General features: G+C 33.4%; 1 protein-coding gene across 1 annotated transcript in view; it reads left to right on the top strand.

The window, feature by feature from the left end:
• TBC1D32 (TBC1 domain family member 32) overlaps positions 1-24,833 on the top strand; it is a 111,423-nt gene that overhangs the window by 29,862 nt on the left and 56,728 nt on the right. Inside the window, exons 12-18 of the mRNA XM_032484881.1 lie at positions 2,690-2,780; positions 4,156-4,296; positions 6,898-6,990; positions 8,966-9,108; positions 10,699-10,826; positions 16,568-16,769; positions 17,324-17,406. Of these exons, the coding sequence (XP_032340772.1) occupies positions 2,690-2,780; positions 4,156-4,296; positions 6,898-6,990; positions 8,966-9,108; positions 10,699-10,826; positions 16,568-16,769; positions 17,324-17,406 (881 nt within the window). The remainder of the gene's footprint in view (positions 1-2,689; positions 2,781-4,155; positions 4,297-6,897; positions 6,991-8,965; positions 9,109-10,698; positions 10,827-16,567; positions 16,770-17,323; positions 17,407-24,833) is intronic.

The following is a 24,833-nucleotide window of genomic DNA, read 5'->3' as shown; positions in this document are numbered from 1 at the left end:
TTTTCCTGTTATTGTTACCCCTTATCAAAAGGTGGCACATATGAGAAGTGAGGGGAAGGAGTAGAAGGAACAGAAGTGAGTTTAAGTGAATGGTGAAGATAAAGGTTGGTGGAGATAAGTTCAAGGAAGATTGGGTTTCTGAAGGTTTGGAAGTGGACTGAAGAGTGTCTGAAAGAGATTATCTTGGAGATAGTACTGTGAGTTCTCAGAGAAGCTGAGTGTTCTTTTTGTCTTTTGTCTGTTACTTCTTTAGAGACTCTCAAGAATGTTTTATTTGTCATGTCAGAAGTTCCTCATAATGGCAGTTGTTCTAAGTCATTTTTTATTATTTCTGTTTACCAACATATGTGTAAGAATTAGGATTTTACAAGTAAGTTCATTTAGAAAGTAGTTCTGTCAAGAATAGGTTGTAAGACAAACTCATGACAAACATGAAACAGATCACTATACTTTAGGATAGAAGTGTGTGCTTACGAATGGTGTGTCTCAGATTCTGAGTAAGCAGAAGCTAGGAGCGGGGTGTATGATTGGTGACATGATAATCATTGATTCCACTCTTTGAAGAATTGACAAGTCAGGGAATGTCCTCATGAAATTTCTGTAGGTGTCTCAGGGCATTTTGACCAATTGCCTTTGCATAAGTTTGTTGCTGGTAGCCACTCCTCTCAGGGTTGACTTGGATTGGATTGACTGGAGTAGAGACTTGTTGGACTATGCCTGCTTCTGTTTCCTATAAGCTGTGCCTTTATATATTCAGAAGATGTAAGCTAAACCAAAACAAAACAGGAGTTAAGAGTCAGTACAAGTAACAACGAAAGCAAAATAAGTGCAGGCAGAACAAGTAGGTTAATAGCAAAAATATTGACCAAATGGTGCTTCTCCAAAACAGAAGGCTACTTTGTACAAAGATGTATTTTAATACAGATCTGAGGATGATAAACTATAGCAATGAAAGCTCAAAAAAAACAAGTTGGAGCTCAGATCATTGTTGAGACAGACTCATGTGGTGGCAAATCTGAAGGACTATCAAGTTTGGAACTCTAGGGCCCAGTGAACACTCTTCTTTGAGGATCCCGTAGAGTGATGCCAAGTGAGAGTCCTTAAGGTAATCTTTATGGAAGCTGCAGAATTGTTGAGGATTAAGGCTGCTGTTCAGTATCTGAAACAATGTATGAAGCTAAATCTATTGCTTAATTAGGCAAAACATTGTTAATACAGGGTTTTGGGAAAACTTGGAACTGAGGGATGGATGGTCTCTCAGAGGTGAGAGTGAGTTCATGCCAACTGCAGATTTCGCAGAATTTTTCTGTTGTTGGCTGACTTTTAGAAGCAAGGAGCTAACTGACTGGTTTACTTCAGAAGTATATTCATTGAGATCTGTTGATTGTATTGATTTACAAGGTTTTAAACTTGTTCTAGATACCTGATACGATGGTTATATACAAATATGGTTCTAGTTTTTATCTGTAGAACAATTGCTCATTTCCGAGGATTGTGGGGAATTTTTTATTAGTGAATAGGTGTTATCCTGGAAAAGTGGGGGGATGTGATTAAGGTGAGAAAGTATTTCAGGGCCATGGAGTAACATGTTTAAAGGCTTTAGAGATTGGAAAACACATAGTCTACTTGAAAACTGCACATATTTTATATGATTGGACATAGATTGCTAAGAGAAATGTGAATTAGTATTAGGGAAATTTCCTGAAAATCAGTTCCCTGAAAGCTAATATTAAGTAATGATGTTTTTCGAAGAGTTCTTAGATGCTTTAAATTGCATCTGTGCCAGTTGACCTGTTTACTTCATTCTTAAGCATAACCATACCCTTCTAACCTGAAAAAGAATTCATTCTTGACTCTAAGATCCCACCCCTATTTTAATTAATTTTTCCCATGGCCAACCTTCTGAAAATGAAAATTATACAGCTAGCCTTTACTTTTTTAGTTCCTATTCCTTTTCCTTATAGTTTGGTTTTATTCCCCAAACTTCCCTGAAACTGATCTTTTCAAGGTTACCAAAAATAGCCTTATTACCAAATCTAACAATTATCATTCCTCATCTCACAGATGGCCTATATTTTATTTGAGAGTTAGAATGAGAGGGCATCTACAGGAAGTATGTAGGTGCAGAGGAAAGGGAGATCTCTGCTTGTGGAGGACGGGAGAAGGAGGTAGAATAAAGACTATTGGAGAATCACTGGGTATAGTAGTTGGAGATCTGAACTTTGAATTGAGATTTTTCCATATCAGTTTTTAGCAATTCTGGTAAATTGAGATGGAAATAAAGGCCAGATCCAGTTCATGTTTCTCGGGCTAAGTTAGAAAGAAAAGACTCTTAGGCAAGGGAACTGGGGATACTAGCAAGAGAATTTTTAATGTCATGGCCAGAATTTTTGCATATTTCACTATAAAATGTACATGTGCATTTTCATCTTGACACCAACATTATAACAATACTGTATTTGTTGGTCTACAGGTATTTTCAGTGTTTTCCAGAATGATGCCATAGTTAAATTTAAAATGTAGCTGGGGAGGCTGAGCTTCAATGGCCTGGAAAGGTGCTATTCTAATATTCTCAGTATTTTTCTTATGTGCTTTCCCAGCATATTTGCAGCCTTGATTCACTTCTTTTAATACATGGACTTGTGGGCTGCAAACTTCCAGAATTAATAAGCTGTTATTATTTTGGTAGATAACTACAGCAGTTCAGCAGTGTGTTCAGTACTTTGAGTTGTGTGAAACCATGAAAGCTGATGAGGCTTTGGGACGTTCAAAGCCTTATGGTGAGTACTATGTTCTGTTACATTTTAAAAATGATACGTTTTATTAATCAAAAATAACTTAGTAGTATCTTTTATTTTTAAATAGCATGATAAATTAGATTGCTTTTGATAATGTAAAATGTTTTCCACAAATTTAAGCTATACCATAATGATGACTTTTTATATCAGCTCTGCACTTGAAATTATTATGGTAATTCTTACCTTCTGCAGTTCTTCAGTTCAAACCAGGGTGTATGTCCTCGTCTGTTATACTGCAGTAACACTCTAGAGGAGGAAAGGATGAACAGTGTATCAGACATTTATGTATTTTAGAGGGAAGAACATTTCTATAAAATACTGTTGTTGCTAGACACTTCATCCCACCTTGTGATCCTTCTCTGCTTATCCTCAGTCTGAGCTAAAATAATCCTAGATGTTTCTTAATCTGGCCCTAACATCTCTATCCAATCTTATGTCTATTATTGATTAATGTGAATCTTCTCTTAGAAGACATACCAGTGCCTGTATACCTTTGTTATCCCTGCTCCTACGGCCCCTAGTCACAATCCTGAGCACAAATATAAATCTTACTGTAAAAGAATAAACTTTATTTTAAAATTTTCAAAAGGACTGCTCTGCTTACTCTGAATTTTTATTGCTCTGTTTTCCACATGCATATTTGATTACTTTTCCTGCTTAAAACCCTTTAATAACATCCCAGTTGCCTCTATAATAAAGCCCATATTCCTTCTGCAGCTAAATCCTCTGTGATCTGCCACTGCTGCCCTCTAGTCTCTTGTTTCTCCTACTTATCCCTCCCATACTCTCTTCATAACAGACTATTTGCTATACTCTGAATTTCATGCTTCTTGGTTTTTGACACCAGTAAATAGTTCAGGGTCTTATACAAGATAGGTACTCAGTAGATCTTGAATGTACAGATGAATGAGTGAATGAATGATGTATATTAGAAGGTGTGTATATTTTAGAGATTCTAATTTCATTTGTAAACATGGTTATAAATATGATCTTTTGTAGTACTGGCTTTTAACTGGTAGAATTAGGCAGTAACTAATGTTTTCCATTGACTTCCTTTCCTCCTTAAATTGAAATCCTTCTTTGCGATGACAAGTAACTAACAATCTTACAGTATTTGTTTTAGAATGAACACTGTATGCCTATTACACTTTTCTGAGGCTTATTAAATTTTACAATGAATGCTTTTCCTCAGAGATTTAGGTGTGTTGAAGTATCTTGGGAAGCAGTAAAGTATTTTTTTTTTATACCAAGTGTCTCCATTACAGACGGCAGCCTTGTTTAATGTTCAGAAGGGAATGAAGACAGGTACTATAAAATATAATGCCATTAAAATAAATGTAATTGTTTCTCTTTTAAGGGAACAAGCAGAAAACTTTCTACTACTCAGGACAAGAATTACAGTATATTTATTTCATTCACTCACTGTGCCTTTTAGGAAGATTATTGATCTATACACAAGGCAGGAAGTTATTTCCTATAAAGCTGAAGAATAGGAAAGGTAAGTGCAATTTGGAGACGTGAGTGTGTTCAGGTATGGTAAAATTTGTGCTGTGGATTATTAAAGATGGAGGTTTGGCTTGGTCTCTCCTAGGGTACTAAGCAGTATATACCTTTTGGTCTGCTGACAGGCTTTTACATACCTTGAAGAGTGTACTTCAAATTTTTTTTCAGTTATGTACTTCTTCCTACATCTATATTCTTTCTATTTTCCCTGCCTTTAATATTTTCCATATTTTCCCTCTGCCTTTCCAAATCCTAGACATACTGGAGCTAGAACTGGAAGTCCTTGTCAAAGTCCTGGTTCCCCTAAACACTAGCTGTGATCTTTTGGGCAAATCACTTAATTGTTTCAATTTCTTTATCTGTAAGAATAGAATAATATCATTGCTGGACTCAGGGAATTTTTGAGATGATCAAAGAGATGAGGTTGGGAATAGTGATTTATAAACTTCAAAGCCCTTTATCATTTGATATGTTATTATATTATTGTTGCCATAATTCCCACTTTTAAAGTTTTCTCCTTCAAACTTCACATGCTGTTACTTCTTTTCCTTACCTCCGTTAAAACTTTGTCTATGTTAGGAATGTAGTGTAGAGATCAGCAAACTTTTTGTAAAAGTGCCAGAAAGTAGATGTTTTGGGCTTTTTGGACCACTCACTGTCTCTGTTGCATATTCTGTGTGTGTGTGTGTATGTTCATGCATGCATATGCATGTGTGCAAAAAAGTTAACACATTAGGTCAGAGACTGTTTAGAAAGGCCTGCTTGCAGGGTTGGACCTTGGTTGACATCTAGGAACTTGGATTTTTCACTATTGCCAGAACTAGTAAGAGTGGCTCACTGTGCTTAAAATGTTAATACAAATAATGTATTTTATGCTGAAAAGCTGCTTTCCTTCTGGGAGTCTGAAATTCTGGTGTTTGTTGGCTAGAGGGTGCTTACATGATCAGCCTCCAGTAAAAACTTCGCACGTTGAGTCTCTAGTGAGCTTCCTTGGTAGATAACATTTCACATGTGTTGTCACATGTGATTCTTCTGGAAGAGGACCCTTGGATAGTGTTACCTGGTTTGCTCTGGACTTTACCTTACATGTCTTTTCCCTTTGATTTTTGCTTTGCATCCTTTTGTTGTAATAAATCATAGTTGAGAGTACTATTATGTGTTCAACTTTATTAGTTTTCCTCGGGAATCAGTGAATCTGGCCATGGTCTTGAGGACCCTGATACATTATACACTTTTTTCTTTTTTTTTGAGAGGGGAGGTTATTAAGTTTACTTATTGATTTACTTGATGGAAGTACGGGGGATTGAACCAGAACCTCATGCATGCTAAGCATGCACTCTACCACTGAGCTATACCCTTCTCCCCTCACATATCTTTTAAAAATGGAAAAACCATTCTTAGCTTGTAAACCTTACGAAACCAGGATATGATGGCTCTAGTTTCCCAGTCCTGTTATAAAGCGTCTTCATTTTGAACATTTTATACTGTTTCCTAGTTTTACTTAAACCTTATCTCCTTGGTTAAGTTGATTGTGGGCTCCTAGAGAAAAAGTGTTTTAGGTATTTTTATTTCCCATGGTACTGCCACATAATCCTAGGTGTAATGGGCACTCAGAGAAATGGCTTTCAAGAAAAGAGCTACCATCTTATGGGTTATTCTGAACTTTATAGAAATAGAAAGATTAACGTACACTTGTGATGTTTCAGGTATTCAACTTAAATTTATATGTCTATCATCTAACTTATTTAGCACTTTAATTGACTTTTGACACCTACATTTGGCCTATCAGATAACTGGTCATCTCAAAACTTGAGAGGTCTATTCTACTGTGTTAGTAGGTCAGCATTCACTTTTAAGTTTCACATGTGCCCTCACCAGAGATTTTTTATGTAAGCTTCTATAGCAGGTGTTGATAAACTACAGCCTACAGGCCAAATCTGATACACTATTCTGTATGGCTTATAAGATTGGCTTGTATGTTCTTAAATTATTGGGAAAAACTTATGTGACATGAAAAATATATAAAAATCAAATTTTAGCATACATAAACTTTTATTGGAAAACAGCCACACTCATTCACTCGCACCTTGTCTATTGCTACCTTAGTGCTTCAACAGCAGGGTTGAGTATTTGTGAAAGAGACCGTTTGGCCACAAAGCCTACACTGTTCACTATCTGATTAAGAAAAAGTTTGCTGACCTCTGTTCTACAGTCCTATATGGATGAGTGAGCTGGACCAACATATTAAGCTGAATTTTACTGTTTCTCATTGAATAAAGTCAAACAGCCCTGATCAGATTCATAGATGTTCCTAAGGTAGGTTTATCTTAAGTGACTGGTTACTAAAAACCAGTACATGGTAAAAATACATGGTAAAACTACATCTTTACATAGCACCTGTTGCGTCACTTGCCTTACTGTCTTTTAACTATCTCTGATTTGTTCTTCGGGAATCTTCTGTCTTTTATTATAGCCCCCTTCACCCTAATTGTACCACAGTCTCTACGGAAACTAATATAGGAGGATGGAAGCTCTGTTAAGTTTTTCTAAGTTGTACACATGCTAGAATGTAACTTTTTTTCCTTCCTTTTTGAAGATTTGGTAACCCTTATGGATCTGCTGGTTCTGTTTACCCAGCTTATCTATTACTCACCGAGTTGTCCAAAGATGACATCATCTGTACATTTAGGTAATTCTGCTTCTATTATAAATGGAGAAATACTAAAAATATTCTATTTTCTGAATGTTTTGAGTGACCTAGTTTGTTAAAAGAGGTTTCATTAATATGTGGCATTATTCATAAGGAATTAAATTGATCCTAGAAGTAAACCATGAAATTTAATTTTATTCATTGTTGTTTAAGGTGTACCTTTTTATTTAGAACCGGTTTTGCTGAGAATTTTAATGTTTATTAAGATTGAGATGTTCCTAAATGACATTAAAAGAAGTTTGATAGGTACTAATGTATTCTTCACTGCTATTTTTTTTCTTTTATACTTTCCTGGATGTTTTGATTAGCTTGGTTGTTTCAGCTAACATCCAAAACTTAATTTCAGGGTTGTCTTTTATTGAAGAATGAAGCAAAAAGAAAACTTCATGTTTTTTCAATAAAGTACTTTTTAGTCTTACAACTATTGACTGACTTATAAAAGTTTTAAGGACATTAACATTTAAAAGATAATTTTCATTAATATTCAAAGGAAAAAGTTTAAGTTTTCAAAGTAAAATACTTAGTAACAAAACACCCCCCAGATTTATACTCAAGTGTCCTAAACATTAGAAGTTACCGTAGAAATGCTGGTACGAACTTGAGGAATTCAGGTGAATCACAGAAAAAAAGTTATTTGAGCCATACATTAGTGCTGTAATACATCTATCAATTGGTAGGTTTTATCCATGCAATTCTAACAGCCTTTTCTTCCCAACAATTGTTCTCATTATTTTCTCTGCCTTTAAAAGGTATTTACCTTTGTAAAGTACTAGGTTAAGTACCCCTGTTATGTGCTCCTACAACATACTATACTTCCTTTATGAAAAAAATTATTCTTTGTTCCAATTGGTAATGTCTTGGTTTACCATCTCATGGACTGTTTATCCTATTTACTTCTCTATCTATAGTACCTAACAGAGTGTTTACAACAGAGTACTCAAAAGTATCAGAATGTTGGATGAATGAGTGAATAATGGTTAGATACTCATCAGTAATCTCTCATTGCAAACAGAGTTTCTTATTTGGAACTGGTTATAAACAGTCACTGAAATTTGTCCATTTCCTTTTTGTCAAGTATCTACTTAGTGTATTCATGGATTACAGAATATTGTAACATAAATTAAGATCTTTAGTTTTAGTATTGCATCTTACTAGGACAACCTTATATTACTAACTTTTGTTTTCTTAATTCCTTCATGTAAAATGTTATTTTATTTAGTATGTTAAGAGGTCAAAAATCTGAAAATGTTAATTTATGAAACTAAAAATGCCACATTTATTTTAGGGACTGTTCCCAATGTTGTGTTTATTTGTATTTTTGTTTTCCTGTATGTATTTTAAAACAAAGTCTTAAAAATGCTCATTCATTTCATTGGTTTTATGGTAGCATAAGAAGTGTACTAGTCTCCATGAAACTTTCCCCTCTGCCTTCTATTTTGGCTTTAGTTTTGTCTTAATGACTTTAATTTTCTACCAGGCTTAACACCTAAATACACTTTCTTAATAAAAAGAAGAAAAGTGAATTTAATAAGTAAATTGTTTGAGGCAAATTCACAACTTATCTTAGTAGGAGAGGAGAAGTTGTGAATTTACTTCAAACCACATCTTCACTGTCAAGCAGGGCTTTTTTTTTTTTTTAATTGAAGTATAGTCATTTTACAATGTTGTGTCAATCAATCAAGCAGTGCTTTAATGTCAAATAGCAAATGATCTTATGCTGTCTTTTGGTATTTATATTTATTGCCATTTACTCTTTATTAACTCTTAAAGATACCTTAAGTTTCAGGTTATAATTTGGTAATACATCATCCTTTGGGCATTGAGTTGTGTGAGTTTTAAACTTTTAGTTATCCTTGATGAGCTTTTTGGAACAGCAATAGCTGATACAGAAACAAAAGATACATTAAGCAATGTCTTCAGTTTTAATTTTTAAAAAATACTTCCTTTTTATCAGAGAATTATTCTCCTGCAAGTATGGTAACTGAAGTTCTGCGTATACTCTGTGATCAAAAAGAATGTGCAATTGAATGCTTATATAACAACACTGTGATTGAGGCGCTTCTTCAGCCTATCCATAACTTAATGAAAGGAACTAAGGTTGGTAATAGAATCTCTTAATTGGGTATTAGTGAATATTCAATGGGACTTTATTTCTAAATTTGATGTTTGAAGTATTATACCATTTTCCATATAAATGTATTTTATGCTGACAAAGATTCGTATTTATTATTAAATCTTAGTTTATACAGTCAGTTATTCTTAGTTATGACAGTGTGGGGGAAAAGTACATATAATATCGTAAATTTTTTCTGGTTAGGCTTAGATCTGATTATAAAGACTGATGTTATTAAGATCCTGTTTGGCAAAAAAAAAAAAAAAAGAAGCTATTTGTCTTGCAAATGCAGTAAGTCTTATGAATATTTTGTTGTTTGTTTTAATGGCAACTGTATAGCCTTTGGAAATACTTTCCTGCAGAGCCAGCTCTGTTTTATATGAAGAACTAGTATTTAGAAAAACTTATAAATACCCCAGTTCTAAACATACATATCTCTCTTTACAGTTTGTACAATATATTCCCTTACATTATATAATTTAATCCTCAACAACTGAGGCTGAAAGAAGCACCTTGCTGAGGCACTGAGCCATTGCTACATCATTTGTTCTGGCTGAGTAGTTGAAATATAGAAGTGACTAAGACATGTTCATTGCTTTTTAAGGAGCCTACTCTATTTGCAAAGATAGACTATTAAACAAATAAAATATTGAAAATAAGAAACTGAGTTTAAAAAAATGTGTATGAGAGAAGGAAAGTACTCTAAGCAGAGAAGTTCTTTTAAGAAAGATATTTAGTGTAAAAGTAATACATTAGACATTAAGTTGTCTAATTAGGAATTCTTCAGGTGAGTATACCTGATTCCTCATTAGTTAAGCTAATCCATTGAATTTATGAGAATGTATTGGTTGCAATGTATAGACATTCAAAATTATTGTAGAGAAAATGTGCATGCATGTAGGTATGGGTATGTATGTAGGCCCTAGAAAGAACAGGAGCTTTTTTCTAGATGGGCTCCAATGTGAGCATGACACTTCGGTTTTTAGTATTTGCTTTGTACTAATTTGCTGTATACTGATAAAGATATTTTTAGTACTTTTAAAAATCAAGAGTGAGGAAATATGATTGGTCCAGGCTATGTTTTATTAGATGGCATCATTGGCTATTGTCCATCCCATGAATTAGCTGTCCTTAGTCACACCTACAACTCATGACCCAATGAGGTCTAGGACGGGATGATATCCCTTACAAAGGAAGGTAGTATGTTAGATACCATGTGTAATAAAATTAGATTGGTTATACAGGAATCCAGTGAGTGAGAAGTAAAGGGCAAAGGAGAACTATTGCAGAATTATATACATATAAAACAGTAGCAGCAATTCTCTTGACTGTCCTAATAAACAATAACTGGTTTGGGTAAAAAGTGTGTATGTATTATCCTTATCAGCTGTGCTGGTATGAGAATATAAGCTAATGACACATTTAATTCAGACATATTATTGCACAGCCAAACAATCATTAACTTTCTTTTTTGTTGTGCTAATACAACTTTATTACATTTTATTACATGCCTTTGAATTTAGTCTGTGATATGTTAGCATGTCATAAAATTATATGATATCTTTACTGTACAGGCTGTTCCATATTGCTCTGAAACAGCTTTAATTCATATAGCTGATATCTTGGCAAGAATTGCATCTGTGGAAGAAGGACTTATCTTACTACTTTATGGAGAAAATATGAACTCTTCTGAAGGAAAAAGGTAGGTATTTGTTTTGAATAATTTGTGGAATTTTTTAGCATATTTTCTCAATCTGATTTAAAGTTTCCAAAAAAAAAAATCATGTCGTATGTTAATGACAATCTGGATAACTATTCTAGATATAGTTAGGTTTTATGATCAGCCACTAACATTTTAGATGAGTGGAAAGTTGGAGTAACCAGGATTATGGCCTATATAAAGCGGAGTAGGTCTTGATGTCTGTAACTTCAAAATAAGGAGAGTTTATTCTACATGGGATCTTTTTTGCTCCCTTGGGCTTTACTCTGTGAACTTCTGAAGCCACACATGGTTTACCTTGAAATCACAAAGGAAAAGCTAACTACTTTCCCATTTTCCTTCTCTAACCCTCAGTTCCATCTCCTGGCTTAGCCAATGGGAACATTTTGGTTATGCTTCTAGACTTTCTCTGCACCTTTTTATGATACATCAACCGTCCATGTTCATATTCATTGAACTTTTATTTTCTCTTTACAAAAATGGTATCATATATATTATTCTGCAGTTTTGTGTGTAACTAGGCATCTTCCTAGGTGAATACAGAGTGAAACATTTTAATAGCTCCATAATACCTTTTGATATGGCTTTAGCGTAATTTATTCAAACTTCTCCCCATTGATGGATATCAGGTTGTGTCTAGGATTTTGCCTCCATAAATAACACCACAATAAGTGTTCTTTTATCCTCTTGATGTGATAGATTATATTAATTGACTTTTTGAATATAGAACTAGCCTTGCATACCCAGAATAAATCCTGCTTGCTGTGGTATATAGTTCTTTTTATACGTTGTTAGATTTGATTTGCTAATATTTGTTGAAGATTTTTGTCTGTGTTCATGAGAGTGTTTTTCCTGGGCTGTTCCTCAGTTACCACATGTCTGGCTGCTGCTTTCCACCTTCTGAGTCACAGCTGACATCTTTTGGCTACTCTTTTTTCTTTTCCCTTGTGGGTTTACATCTTGGTCCCTGTTTTTCTGGGGCTCGTCGGGGAGGGTGCTGAGGTAAGCATGTGGTGTGATCTGCTTTCCTGGTCTTCTGTTCCTGCTTAGTAGCTGTGCTGTCTTCCTAAATCTCTGTCAGCGCAGTAGTTAGCTGTTCCTTTCTATTCCTTGAGTTCTCCTCTTTGGGATCAGCTTTCCATGTTGCTAGTTCTGTCCATATTTAAGACAAAATGGATGTAGATAAGGGTTCTGACACTTTTTTTTATATGTTTGAGAGGTTCTAGCTAGACCTTTCCTGAATAGGATTTTGTTTGGCAGCTCTGTGTGGACCAGTGTGGTGAGTTGATTGGCAGATTTTCTCTGAGACTGAGTGTATTGCTGGGGGTTTTCTATCATACAGGGGGCATTCCTGATACCAGAGTAAAGACTGTCTTCCACAGTGGCTGCACCAATTTACATTTCCACTAACAGTGTTGGAGAGTCCCTTTTTTCCACATCCTTGCTAACGTTTGCTACTTGTGTTCTTTTGGATGATAGTGATTCTGACAGTTCTGAGGCGAAACCTCATTGTGGTTTTGATTTGCATTTCCCTTCTGATTAGCAACACTGAGCATCTTTTTATGAGCCAGTTGGCCATCTGCATTTCCTCTTTGGAAAGTTCTTCAGCCCAGTTTTTAAATTGGGCTGTTTGCTTTTTTGATGTTATATGAGCTGTTCATATAAGTTGGATATTAACGCCCTATTGGTTATATTACTTGCCAATATCTTCTTCCCTTTAGTAGGTTGTCATCATTTTGTTGATGGTTTCCTTTGCTATGCAAAAAACTTTTAAGTTTAATAGGTCCCATTTGTTTATTTTTCCTTTTATTTCCTTTACTTTAGGAGATGGATCCAAAAAATATTGCTGCTGTTTATGTCAGTGTTCTCTAGCATCCTATTCTTGTTTCATGAGTATAAGTCCTTTTTACCTCAATGAAGTTTTCATGTCATTTTTTTCTTTTCAAATAGACTTTTGTATTTGTTCTCTTGATCTCTGATTTTTAAAATTAGATTTCTTCGAATATATTAAACATTGTAAAAAGCTGCTTGAAAGTCATGCAGGAAAGTGGGACTTGTCACTTATGGCCTTTGCTATAGAGGGACTTGCCATGGGATTGTTGGGGAACCTCAGTGTCAGTATCTTTTAGTCTTATTCTGATCAGATTCCATAGAGGAGACTCTTCTTAGTTAGCTTCCTGAAGAGTATAAGCCTAGTGGGAGAAGACCACTGAGTGGAAAAAGTGATGAGTCTCAAGCTTTAGTAAATAAACTGATTTAATCCTGTGGTGCCTGCTATCATTTTTAATCTCTGCCTATCTTCCAAGAGTACACTGGGGTGGCTACGTGGAATGTGGAAAGGAATCTGGAGGTCAAAGTCCTTAAACTGACTTCCAGGTGTCTCTTTCTATTTCCAGATATTTTTTTGTGCCACCAATTTGAGTTTTTTGAGAGGTTCTGTGAACTACTCTTGATTCTGTTTTCCATACTGTGGCTGATCATTCAGTTTTTCCAGGTCCTGAAATAATCGGTTTTTTTTTTCCCTAGGTTCCAAAACTGTTACTATCATATCCTTTTTTTTCTCCTTGTCCTTGATGCCTCCAAGAGCCTTCTGATAATTTTGTTTACTTTTTTGTTTTAATACTTCAGGAGAGAGCAGATGTGAATGTATGTGTTCAATCTGACATATTTAACCTGGAAATCTTTTTTTCTCGTATAACATTTCCTTTAAAATTAGGAATTTTGTCATGAGTTCTAGGGTTTCCTTTTATTGTCCATCACTTCTTTATTTTTTTTTGCTATTTAGACATCATTTAATTGTTTGCAGTCCAGTTTTTCCCAATCATTATCCTTATGATTTCTAGGTTTCTTTTTCCTTTTTTAAAGAGTTTCCCTCACATTGCAGTTAAATAGCTAAGACGTAAAATATTAGAATATCTTCTGAATCCTCATTGTGCAATGGTTAAGAGTTTGACTATATTATACACATTGTAACTGACTGTACTTCAAATAAATAAATAAATACATAAATAAATGTTAAAGTAAAAAAGAGTTTATGAGTATATTAGTGAATGACTAGAAACATCACAAATGTCCAATACCAGAGGCTGATTAAATTATGTTTATACAAAGAATAAATTATGTTTATACTTAGAAGCTGTAAAGAGAGAATGAGGAGTTTTTTTATGTACTGCTGCAGAGTTATCATTAGGATATATGAAGTGACAAACCAAAACGGAAGACTGTTTATAGAATGCTACCTTTGGTATAATAGAAAGGAATATGAATAAATAAAATCATCTTTTTTCTTCCAAAAGGGAATGATAAAAGGATAAACTGAAAAGTAGTAGTTTTAGAGGAAGGGAAAAAATAACATGGGTGGGCAGGTATAGTTAGAACATAACTGGGACTCTTCCTTGATTGTATTTAGGTTTGACTTTGGAACCATATATCTGTTTATATACTAAATGTTAAGTTAAAAAGTCAAATTTAAAAAAATTCAAACAAAGGGAAATAAGTGAACTTAACTGCCAATCAAGTTAGTGACATACTCATCTAGAGAAAAGAAGCACTTAAGTTATCTAGTTTGATTAAATGTTTCTAGTGGAATATATTCTAAGGTCAAAAAAAAAAATCCTCAAAGTAATCTTAAACTGCATTCAGTAATTGAAACTATGTCTAAGATAAAGCAAATAAGTAATTGTCATCATAAGGTACTGAGAATTCAACATAATAGAACATAAATGAGAGTATAAAATTAAAGAAGTTGAATTTTTAAGTTCATAATAGAAATATAAGTATGAACTTATTTTTCTTGAATTACACATTACTTAGCACTACCATTGAAAAGCCCTGGAAGTAATGACAACTCCTTAGCAATGAGCTGGCACCAAATTGTGGTCTGTAAATATCTTTTTGCTCAAAGAAGAGACAGAGGGCCTTGAAGAAATAGCTGTTTCTTGGTTGGGCCAGGAAATGTGCAAGGTGATTCTGGAATATCTCACCATTCTAGATAGTAAGGAAATCATCTATGAGACTAATGGGCTAGTGTCAAAAGTATCTGCAAGCGACCAGAAGGGACCTCCTACTGGTTTAAGATGGGCAGTTTAAGAATTAAAGTAATGACTGCAGTGGATTGAAATATATAAAGTATATAAAAATACATGGGTTTTAAAAGAAACTAAAATAAAGACCTTGTCAGTTACCCATTGAGATTGTAGGGGGCCAACCTCTTACTTGCAAATTGATAAAGACTCAAGCATTTTTTCCAGCCTTTCCTGTGTACACTACTTTAAGTTACTGAAGTATAAGTTCTTAGAAGAAATTTACCTAATAAGTGAAAAATAAGAAAATCACCATTTGGTAATCCCAAATGAAATAGTAGATTTAGGAAATCATCATGAATTGATGCCAAAACCATTAGGTGAAAGGCTAGGGGAGGGCTTCCTACTAGAGAATTTAGCCTTATACTATCAGATCAATTAATTTTTGGTACCACTAAAATTGAGACAACCAGATATGTGCCTCATAATATGATGCAATAGGTACACAGCAGGAAATACTTATAAAGTTATTTTGCCAGGAAAAAAGTAAGAGATTGAGCTTAATTAGATCCATTGTCTTAGATTTATCACTTCATAGGAAATACGGGGAACTAGAGGAATACATTAAATGATACTGTGGTCATTTATCATGAAGCAGTTATTTAAATAAAACATGGACAAGAGAAATAACTGTTTCTCCAACAAATCAATGGCATGGAGGAAGAAACAGCGGGCCTAATGATCATAACCTAGTGCACTCTATGGAACTTGTTTGAATTCTGATTTGAACAAACATGTTGTAAAAAACAACTTTAAGGCAATCAGGAGAATTTTGACATGGGCTATCAGATGATGTTAAACAACAGTTTTGTTAGGTGGAGTATTGGCATGTAACATAGGAACCTTTTATCAAAGTTGTACACTGGGTTGCACACTTTTTTTAATTGTTGAAGATGGATGACAGATGCATGGAGAGTAAGTTCTCTATCCTATGTACTGCCTACTGTTTTTTGCTTTGTTTTTAAAGCCGGAAAAACTAATTAGAAATATATTGTTCTGGATCAGATAGCCTGGGGTTTGAGTCCTGGCTTCACCTCTTACTAGCTATGTGGTATATAGCTCAAGTTAACGCCTTATGTGTAAAAACTGAAGAATAGTATAACTATTTCATAGGATTCCTGTAAGGATTAAATAAGTTAATACATCTAAAATACATAGAGCAATGCCTGGCACATTATAAACTCTTACTATATTCCTTCTTATCTACCATAAGGTATCTGTCATATCCACTGCTACGAAAATGTCCCAGCCTTTGAGATAGGAGAACTGAGTTGTTACACATTCCCTGTTCCATTAACAAGTGCTGAGAATGGAGAACTCAGGATGATGTTTTCATTATAGAATCAGTGAAGTTACATGTGGCCCTTCACCTATGGCATCCATAACCTTTTAAGTGTATTGTTTTGTTTTGTTTTTCTTTTCTGTCGATATATTCTTTCCATTCTTCTACTGAAACTGTTCTCATTGTTGGACATCTGCACAGGAGTGGGAACAGGAATACTGACATGTCAGAAGAGCTATAGGAAGACTAAAAGGTAGCCAAGCAAATGAGGAGTTTGTGACAAGGCTAGCCTTTTTGGTAGTGCTCTATTAAGTAATGATTTATATAACCTTGGAATTGCTTTAGCTATCATTTTTTAGTCTTACAGGTGCTCATGTAATTGCCCAGTTTTCGAAAAAACTTCTTGATGAAGATATTTCTATTTTCTCTGGATCGGAAATGTTTCCTGTGGTTAAAGGAGCTTTTACTTCTGTTTGTCGTCAAATATATGGTACATGTGAAGGCTTGCAAGTGTTAGTTCCGTATAGTTTGCATGAATCTATAGTGAAGGCATGGAAGAAGGTAAGTATTTTCAAGCTTCTTTTTTCTTCCTGGGAAATCTTTTTTTCAAATACGGTTATTATTGTAGTATCATACTGCAGTTAAAATAATTTACTGGAACAAATATGACCTCTTTGGCACCACAGTACTCCAGGGACATAATGCTTTCTTATTTAGCAAAGCATGACTTTACTGCATCCCCTCCCTGTAGGACAAAACTCTATGACCTAACTGGGCACTACTTCTTGTAGGAGAAGCTTTAGATAAATTGTCTTTGCATAGACTGACTCTTTTGAGTTCATTTCTGAGCAATTTTTACGGCATAGCTGGATTTTCGTTATGGACCCTAGAGATCATAATGTAGCAATAGTCAAATACAGTCAGTGAACTGTCTTTTCCCCCCATTTATATGCTTTATTTATGAAATAATTTACATGCTATTTAAGAACCAAATAACTTAAATTTTGCAGGTAATTTAATTTTAGTTACATTAAGGATCAAATATAAAAATGTGGTATCGGAGCTTATGAGTAATGCTATCAGTAAAAAAAAAATGTTAATTTGTTATATTTTAGACAAGTTTGCTATCAGAAAGAATTCCTACTCCAGTAGAGGGTTCTGATTCTATTTCTTCAGTAAGCCAGGAATCCCAAAACATGTAAGTACAATGACTTAAGCTAATCTGTTTTTTTACATTTGCTGAAATAATTTTAAGATGAAAATGTAATAGAATATTTTGGCAAAAACATTTTCTGGAAGCTAAATGTATACATATAGGATGAAGGAAAATTACATCTAGGAGGAACTTTAGAAATCCTATATTCTTGTGTCTTTTAAAGGAAAAGCATAGCAATATTTATTATACTGCAACCTTTATTTTGGGTTAGGAAAATATAATGTGACATGAAGTGTTTCCAGAAAAATTGGAGAATTACCAAATACTAAACTGAGAAATCTAACTAGAGAATTTAGTAGAAGTGGAATGTTTTCAAATGTCAATGAAGTCAATGTGTGGGAGTGCATTTTAATTAGACTTTGGCATTGGAGAATTATTTAAATCAGTATTTATACTAATTTTTAATTAGATGTTTCCATTTTTTTTACACTAATGTTATCATATCAATAGGATATGAAGTCAGATTAATAGGGAATACATATATATATATATATATTTAAATTAAGATCTGGTGCCATGCTCCTGGAGTCTCTTAATTGAGTGCTGGCATAATCTACAAAGATAATAATTAGAACTTTAAGTGATAGTTAAGAGGAATTCAAAAATTAACATTTTTTTTTAGGTAGGCAAAAAGATAGGCATAGTTTAACTTAAAAAAAAAGCCAGTCAAACAAACAAAGCCTTTTGCATTTCCTTAATGGTGTAATGATTCAACAAGGAGTTAATTTTCTAAAACTCAGCTATAGCTTTTTTTTCTGATATAGTTGTCAAACTTGAATCAACTTCCTTTTTTTTTTTTTTTTCCTTTGCATGAGAGGGTGAGTAAAAACATTGCTGCAATTCATTTTTGAGTTAGTTTTTCAGTATGGTTTCTTTGATCTGTAATTTATCATTTTTCATTTTCATTCATTTTCTATTCATTCATTCAGCTGTCTATTGGACCAACTGTTTTGCCAAGTTCTGAGGATACCTATATTCTTTAGAGAACTTACTGTGTAGTGTCAAATACAAATAAGTAAGTGCAATGTGGCAACATAGTATGCTAAATTTGTGATAAGAGTCATGTAGGATACTTTGGGCACTAACTTGTGAGGGAAATCTTTCCATAAGAAGTTGTCATTAAACTAAGTTAAAATGAATACATGGATATTAACTGTCTATAAAGGGGAGAACATTATTTTGCGCAGAAGAAATAGTGTGGTCAGTATGCTACAAGTGAGAGGGAACATGATTAATGTATTTAACACATTTTACTGTCAGTAATATTTTTAGATTCTGATGTTTGAGTGTGAGGAACTAATTATGTCACTCCTTCCCTCCTGTGTTGTGAACCAATTAATAGAGATAAATCAAGCAAATCAAAACGCTAAATAACATAGGCTTTGTAAGATCAGAAGAATTAGATTAACCCTTCTGTCACAATTATAGTGGACAGCCATAGGCTTCCCTCACCCTCACTTAATCACTTAACTGTCTAGTGATCAGATTGTGTGTTTCCTACAGGTACGTGGATCCCAAAGAAGTGGTGGACTGTAGAGAGGCATTGCCTAGCCAAACATAGTTAGGTCATCTTACAAACCTGAGTCCCTTCCTTTAATGGGGAGGAGTGAATGATTAAGTAGAGAGAGGCAAGCAGTGTTTGTTAAACTGGGGAATGTGCTCCATGTGTAAACTTGATGTAGGGGAAAAGGAGGTTCCCTCAACATCTTACATTAATGTCTTAGAAACAAAAGTTTAATAATTTTGATAAAATAGAACTGTTTTCATTTTTGTCATCAAAATCAGATTACCTCATAGAGTTGAGTATCTTTTGCATTACTTAAAAAGTTGGTATGAGATGGGCATTATTCCTTGATAGTTTGGTAAAACATGAGTATAAAACCATTTGGGCCAGTTAACTAGACTAATCATGTTGCCAGCACAGAGCAGATGCTTGATAGCTTGGTTGAATTAGTTAATGAATGAATAACCCTTCTCCTACCACAAATGCTAGTTTCTTTTTCTTTTCTTTTTCTTTTTTTTGTAACAAGCACTAGAGGAATTTATAAATGGCTGAATATGAATAATCAACAGCAAACAACTTTCATAAGTACAGACAATAATCAATTGGAAGATATAATAGAAGAAAAGATCACATTTACAATAGCAAAACAATTTTATAGAAATAAATTTAATGAGAAATATCCAAAATCTGTACAAACAAGGATAGAAAACTTTTCCTTAAATAGGAAGATTCAATATTGTAAAGATGTCACCTCTTACTAATTTAAGTAACAAACTTAATTCTATACAATAAATACAGTAAGACTGTTATTTCGTTGTTCATTTGCTTTTTGAACTGGAAAGGTTGATTTATATGGAAAATAGGAAAAAATACTCAAGAAAATTCTCCGCAAAGAAAAGTAACAAGTTACAATCCCTTTCATATTTTAAAATATAGACTTATAGTAATTGCATTAATAATAGTGCATGAATAGACATGCAGATAAATGGACTAAACAAGAAAGTATGTCATGAGTTGCAGACAAAATATTTTCCCGTGACTTATCATTTGTATCTTTTACTTTGTTTATAATATTTTAATGACAAGGTAGTTTTATTTTAATTTTACATGGTCAAATTAGTCTCTTTTCATTTAAAATTTCTGAGTTTTGGATTAACCCTAGAAATGTCTTCCCAACCTTGAAATTTCACACACATACACATACACAGCTGTGTATATACATGTATAATATTTCTATAGTATACTTATATTTCTATTTTTCTATTTAAATATTTGAAACATTTGGAATTTGGGGGTAAGTAATGACATAAGAGTTCAAAAATAATTTTATTTTCCAAATTACTATCCAATTGTCCCATTTATTAAATGCTTAATCCCTTTCCCACTGATTTGCTATGCCATTCTTGCCATGCGCTAGTATCCAACATATATTTGGGTCTACTTACAAGATCCTAGTTTCTTAATAGTAACACTGACAATAAGACTTGAGATGTCAAAGTAAAATTAAGGGTAAGTTGCCAAAGTCCATGTTCTTGAGCCTCTGACAGACTAGTATTAGGCAGTTTGATTTTATATTTTCTGACAGCATATGTTGGAGATTTCCTCTCCATCTTCTCATTTATTGGTGCTTACAATTTTATAAAGAAGATAGAAACTGCTGTGTAGTCATCATAGGTGATGGTGATGTTTTTAAATCTAGATGTTGAAATACAACCCCAAATGAGATTTCTTCAAGGCTACTTTGATGTCAGTGATTGGGATGACTGCAGACTACTTAGAGACCATCCTTAGGGTGACTGTAGAGAAGAATGTAATCACAAAACAACCAAAGATGCCAAGCCTGCCCCAACCGTTACCAAGGAGCCTTTGATAAAACTAGAGGCTGAAGTAGCAGGGGATCTGTGATCTGAAACAACAGCCTGTGATTCCCAAAGAAAGAAACACCTAAAACTTAATTTCCACAAGAGTATCTAACCCTCTATAATATCTAACTACTCAAAAAATGGAATCCTCATGAGCTAACAAAGCCATGTGATCTTTGCCTTGGAGGGTCCTCTAAGAACAATTAAAAAAAAAAATAGAGAATGGCTTACATCTTCCTTCTGTTTTGAAACATTGAGTATCTTCACTAATTTGAAGGGAGAATTAAATGCTGAGGTAGTATTGGAAAAGATAAACTAAAACATTGTATCACATAATTCTGAAAAAGTTAACCTGCAGGTTTTTTTTTGCCTGTGTTTTTATTCGTGGGAATTCAGGGTAGACTTTTTAAGAACACAGTTTCTTTAATGGCTAATGATTCATTCATGTTTTATTTCTGCTTGAGTGACTTTTGACTGTTTTGTGAAAAATAGCACTACATTTTTTTATCTGAATATTTACTTTTTTGGTTTTAATTTGTTCAAAGTTTTCTTGTGTTGTTAATTTCTTTAACTGTGGTTATTTTTGATTCTTAGTATTTTTTGGCTCCCCTCCCACACTTGGCCAATTTATTGCATTAGTTTATGCAAAGACCAGGTTTTGGTTTTGCTAATGTTCTGTTTCCCTCTCTCCCCATCTCCCTTCCTTTTCTCTCCTCTCCCCATCTCCCTTCCTTTTCTCTCCTCTCCTTCCCTTACTTCAGTAGTACAGGCAAGTAAATAAAAAGATAATTGAGAATGGATATTAAAACAAACAATTACATCATTTATTCTAATTGTAATACATTTTGATATGTAGCACTTTCACTATTAAGCGCTTATAAATATTAAGAACTTTCTATCTTGATTTTACTCTTTAAATTCATGAAATATTTGGAATACATTTAAGTTTCCAAAGAGTTGTTTTTTAACTACTATACTTTATATTGTTTTCTAATTCATTTATATTGTTTTCAGAAAACATGGATTGCATCGTATGTATTCTTTTAGGCTGGTTAAGATCTTGTGATGTAGTACAGGGTCAATTAAAACAAATCTGTCCTTGCGTGAAAAGGCTATTTTATGTTCTTGATTGGAAGTAGGTATTTAAAATTTTCAATATTTTTTCTGCTTGATGTATAATCATTCACTATAAAAGTTGATTTGTAAATTGTTCTTTGTTCTAGAGTTTTGTTTTACATGCTTACATTTTATGCTATTAGGAACATAAAAGTTCACTGTTTCTTGGTTACATTTTTATTTTATTATATAGTTTCCCATTACTGTGTTACCTTAAGTTTTATATTGTATGTTATTGATATTGTTACTTTGCTTTAATTAGTTTGCAAGTATATTTGTTTGCAGATAACTCAGCAAGACTTTCTTTTTCTCATAAAACAAGAAGTCTCTTGGAATTCACCCAGGCATTGGCTTATAGATGCTGTTTCAGACCAAGCCTCCTTTTTTCTTGTTCGTCATTAATGTCTGCTTTTTGCCCTCAGGGTTGCACAGTGGCCAATCTCTAGACCTCACAGCTGCTTTCTAAGAGGAAAAAGGTTGTAGAATCAAATGGTTTCTTTTCATGATGCATTGTCTTTTATTTAGGACAGAAATCTCTTGTCATTAGATTCTTTTGTGAACATCTTACTAGATATGCCATATGGCCATCTCTTGCTGCATGAGAGTTGGTGAAAAAGGAGTTTAGATGGAGATTGGTTCAGACAATCTATACTGTCTGTTAATGCAGAGTTTTTTTTTCATCCTTTTATTTTCTGCCATTCAGAGTAGTAAATTGTGAACTTTTATCCAACCTTACAGTCTCATTTTTTATTAGATGAGGTTTTTTTTTTTTTTTTTTACTTTTTTGCAGTACTGATATTTGGCACTTTTTTTTCTTATTATTTATATTCTATTTTCTTTCCTTTTCTCCTGTATTGCCTTATCTTAGATCAATACTTTTTTATTCCTTTTTCCCTTGGTTTTGATTTTATAAGTTATGTTTCTCTTAAAAAGTGGCTGTTCCTAAATTCTCAATAGTATGTTTAATTGTATATTTTTTCTAATAAAGTAAAAAGTAATTGAGTATTCATATCATGTTTTGAAAAGCAATATGGAACTTAGTATACTTTGACCAGTCATTGCTTTTCTAAATACTCCATAATTTTTAGTCTTGTTATAGTTATCTGGAAGTTTGGTTTTATTTTTTTTAATCACCTAATTTATTTCTTCTCACAGATGTTAAATTTGTTGGCATTTTTATTATTTTATGCCATTTATTGAAACTTGTAACCCATTTTTTTCTGATAGCCTCAGTTTTTCCCTAATGAAGTATGTTTCTAAGTTTCCAAATACAGTTATCCTTTAATTATTTTTAAGGATTTGAAGGTAATAAACTGTCTTTATCCTTTGATGTCTGATGATAGCTATGCTCCCTCCAACCCACACAAACCACCCTCTCCCCTGCCCATAGCTTGCTATAGAGCTCACATTCTCTCCCTTAAATGGTGGTTTATCTGGGTATAAAAGTTTTGATAGACAATCATTTTTTACTAGTATTTGAAGCTTTACTCCATTGTCTTCTGAAATAAGTGGTAACTGATAAATCTGTAAGTATAGTCACTTTCTTATATAAGTTATATCTTTTCTCATAGCTTTCAATTTCTTTTTTTGGATGTTTTCTATTTTTGTGTGATTTAAGTTTATCCTGCTTGGTACTTTGATTATTCTTTTGAGTATAGACTAGACTTGTATCTTCTAGAAAATTCTTATTTTTCAAATATTATATTCTCTTGGAGCATTTATCAGATGTATTTGGGAACTTTCAGTATATTCTCTCTTTTGTTTGATCATTTATTTCTTATCTAGCTACAATTCAGTTCAGTAATTCTTTTCAGCCTAGAGTTTTCCCATTCCCATTTGCTTTCTAAGTGGCTGTTATTTTTTTGTTGTTTTTTTGTTTTTTTTCACTTCCAAGATTTCCAATGGTTCTTATTAAAAAAAAAAAACACCTGTTTTTATTTGATTGTTGCTTTTTGCTTCAGTTTTAATGGAAGATTAAAAAAATTTTCCTTTGAACATCATAAATAAAATTAGTCATTAAATTGTTTCAGCTGGAATGGATTCAATTTAATGAATGTTGATTCTGCTGATTCTTAGCTTTAGAAGTCTTTTAAAGTTTGAGTGCAAGTCCATTTTCAAATGAGTCTTTTTTCTTCCCTGCGTTCCTCTCTTCTCCCCTGCCTTATTTTTTCCAGTTTCTAGTTTTATGTTCATTCTTCCTTGTCCTAGTGTTTTTATAGTTTTTTCTTTTATCCTCATGTTTTAAATAAACATTGTAATGGCATTTTGAGGCTCCTGTCAGTGATGACAAGGATATTACATATACAATTAGAAGGTAAAAGATGAATTGCTAATCTGCTTATTTTGAGAAATGAGACTTTCACTGTATCCTCCTGTCTCCCTAAGCTTGTGGCTTGTCAGAAGCCACAGTTTTAGGCAGTTTTATACATATACATGTATTGTATGTATAATATATATATATATATATAATGTATTTTGTTTACATGTATGTTCTTTAAATATTTAACTAAACTTAAAATATGTAATTTATATATGTACTATTTTTAGTAGTCTTACCCAGTCATGAATCTTAAGCAGTGAGCCTACTACTGGTCTTAACATTTCATATGTAACTCTTTGAGTTCTTTGTATCCTATTTAAGACAGATTTGGATTTCATTGCCTGCATTTGCCTCAAAACTAGTCCTGCTTCTTTTTGCTTCTGTTCTTTGTCTAAGGTGATATTTATTTTGTGTTTCAATATGGTTGTATCTTTGGCCATTACTGTATAATCACAGATGGATATGTGACAACATGTACTGATTGTTCCTTTTTTTTTATCAGAAAAGTTCTGGATTTCAAATCTCTTACCAGTTTCAAAACATACTTCTGAAACTTCCTTGGGGAAAAGGGGCACACTTTTTTATACTCAGTTTTGCTATTCCTATA

The sequence above is a fragment of the Camelus ferus genome, chromosome 8, assembly GCF_009834535.1.
Source record: "Camelus ferus isolate YT-003-E chromosome 8, BCGSAC_Cfer_1.0, whole genome shotgun sequence".
Taxonomy (NCBI): domain Eukaryota; kingdom Metazoa; phylum Chordata; class Mammalia; order Artiodactyla; family Camelidae; genus Camelus; species Camelus ferus.
This window is presented reverse-complemented; position numbering and strand designations above follow the sequence as displayed.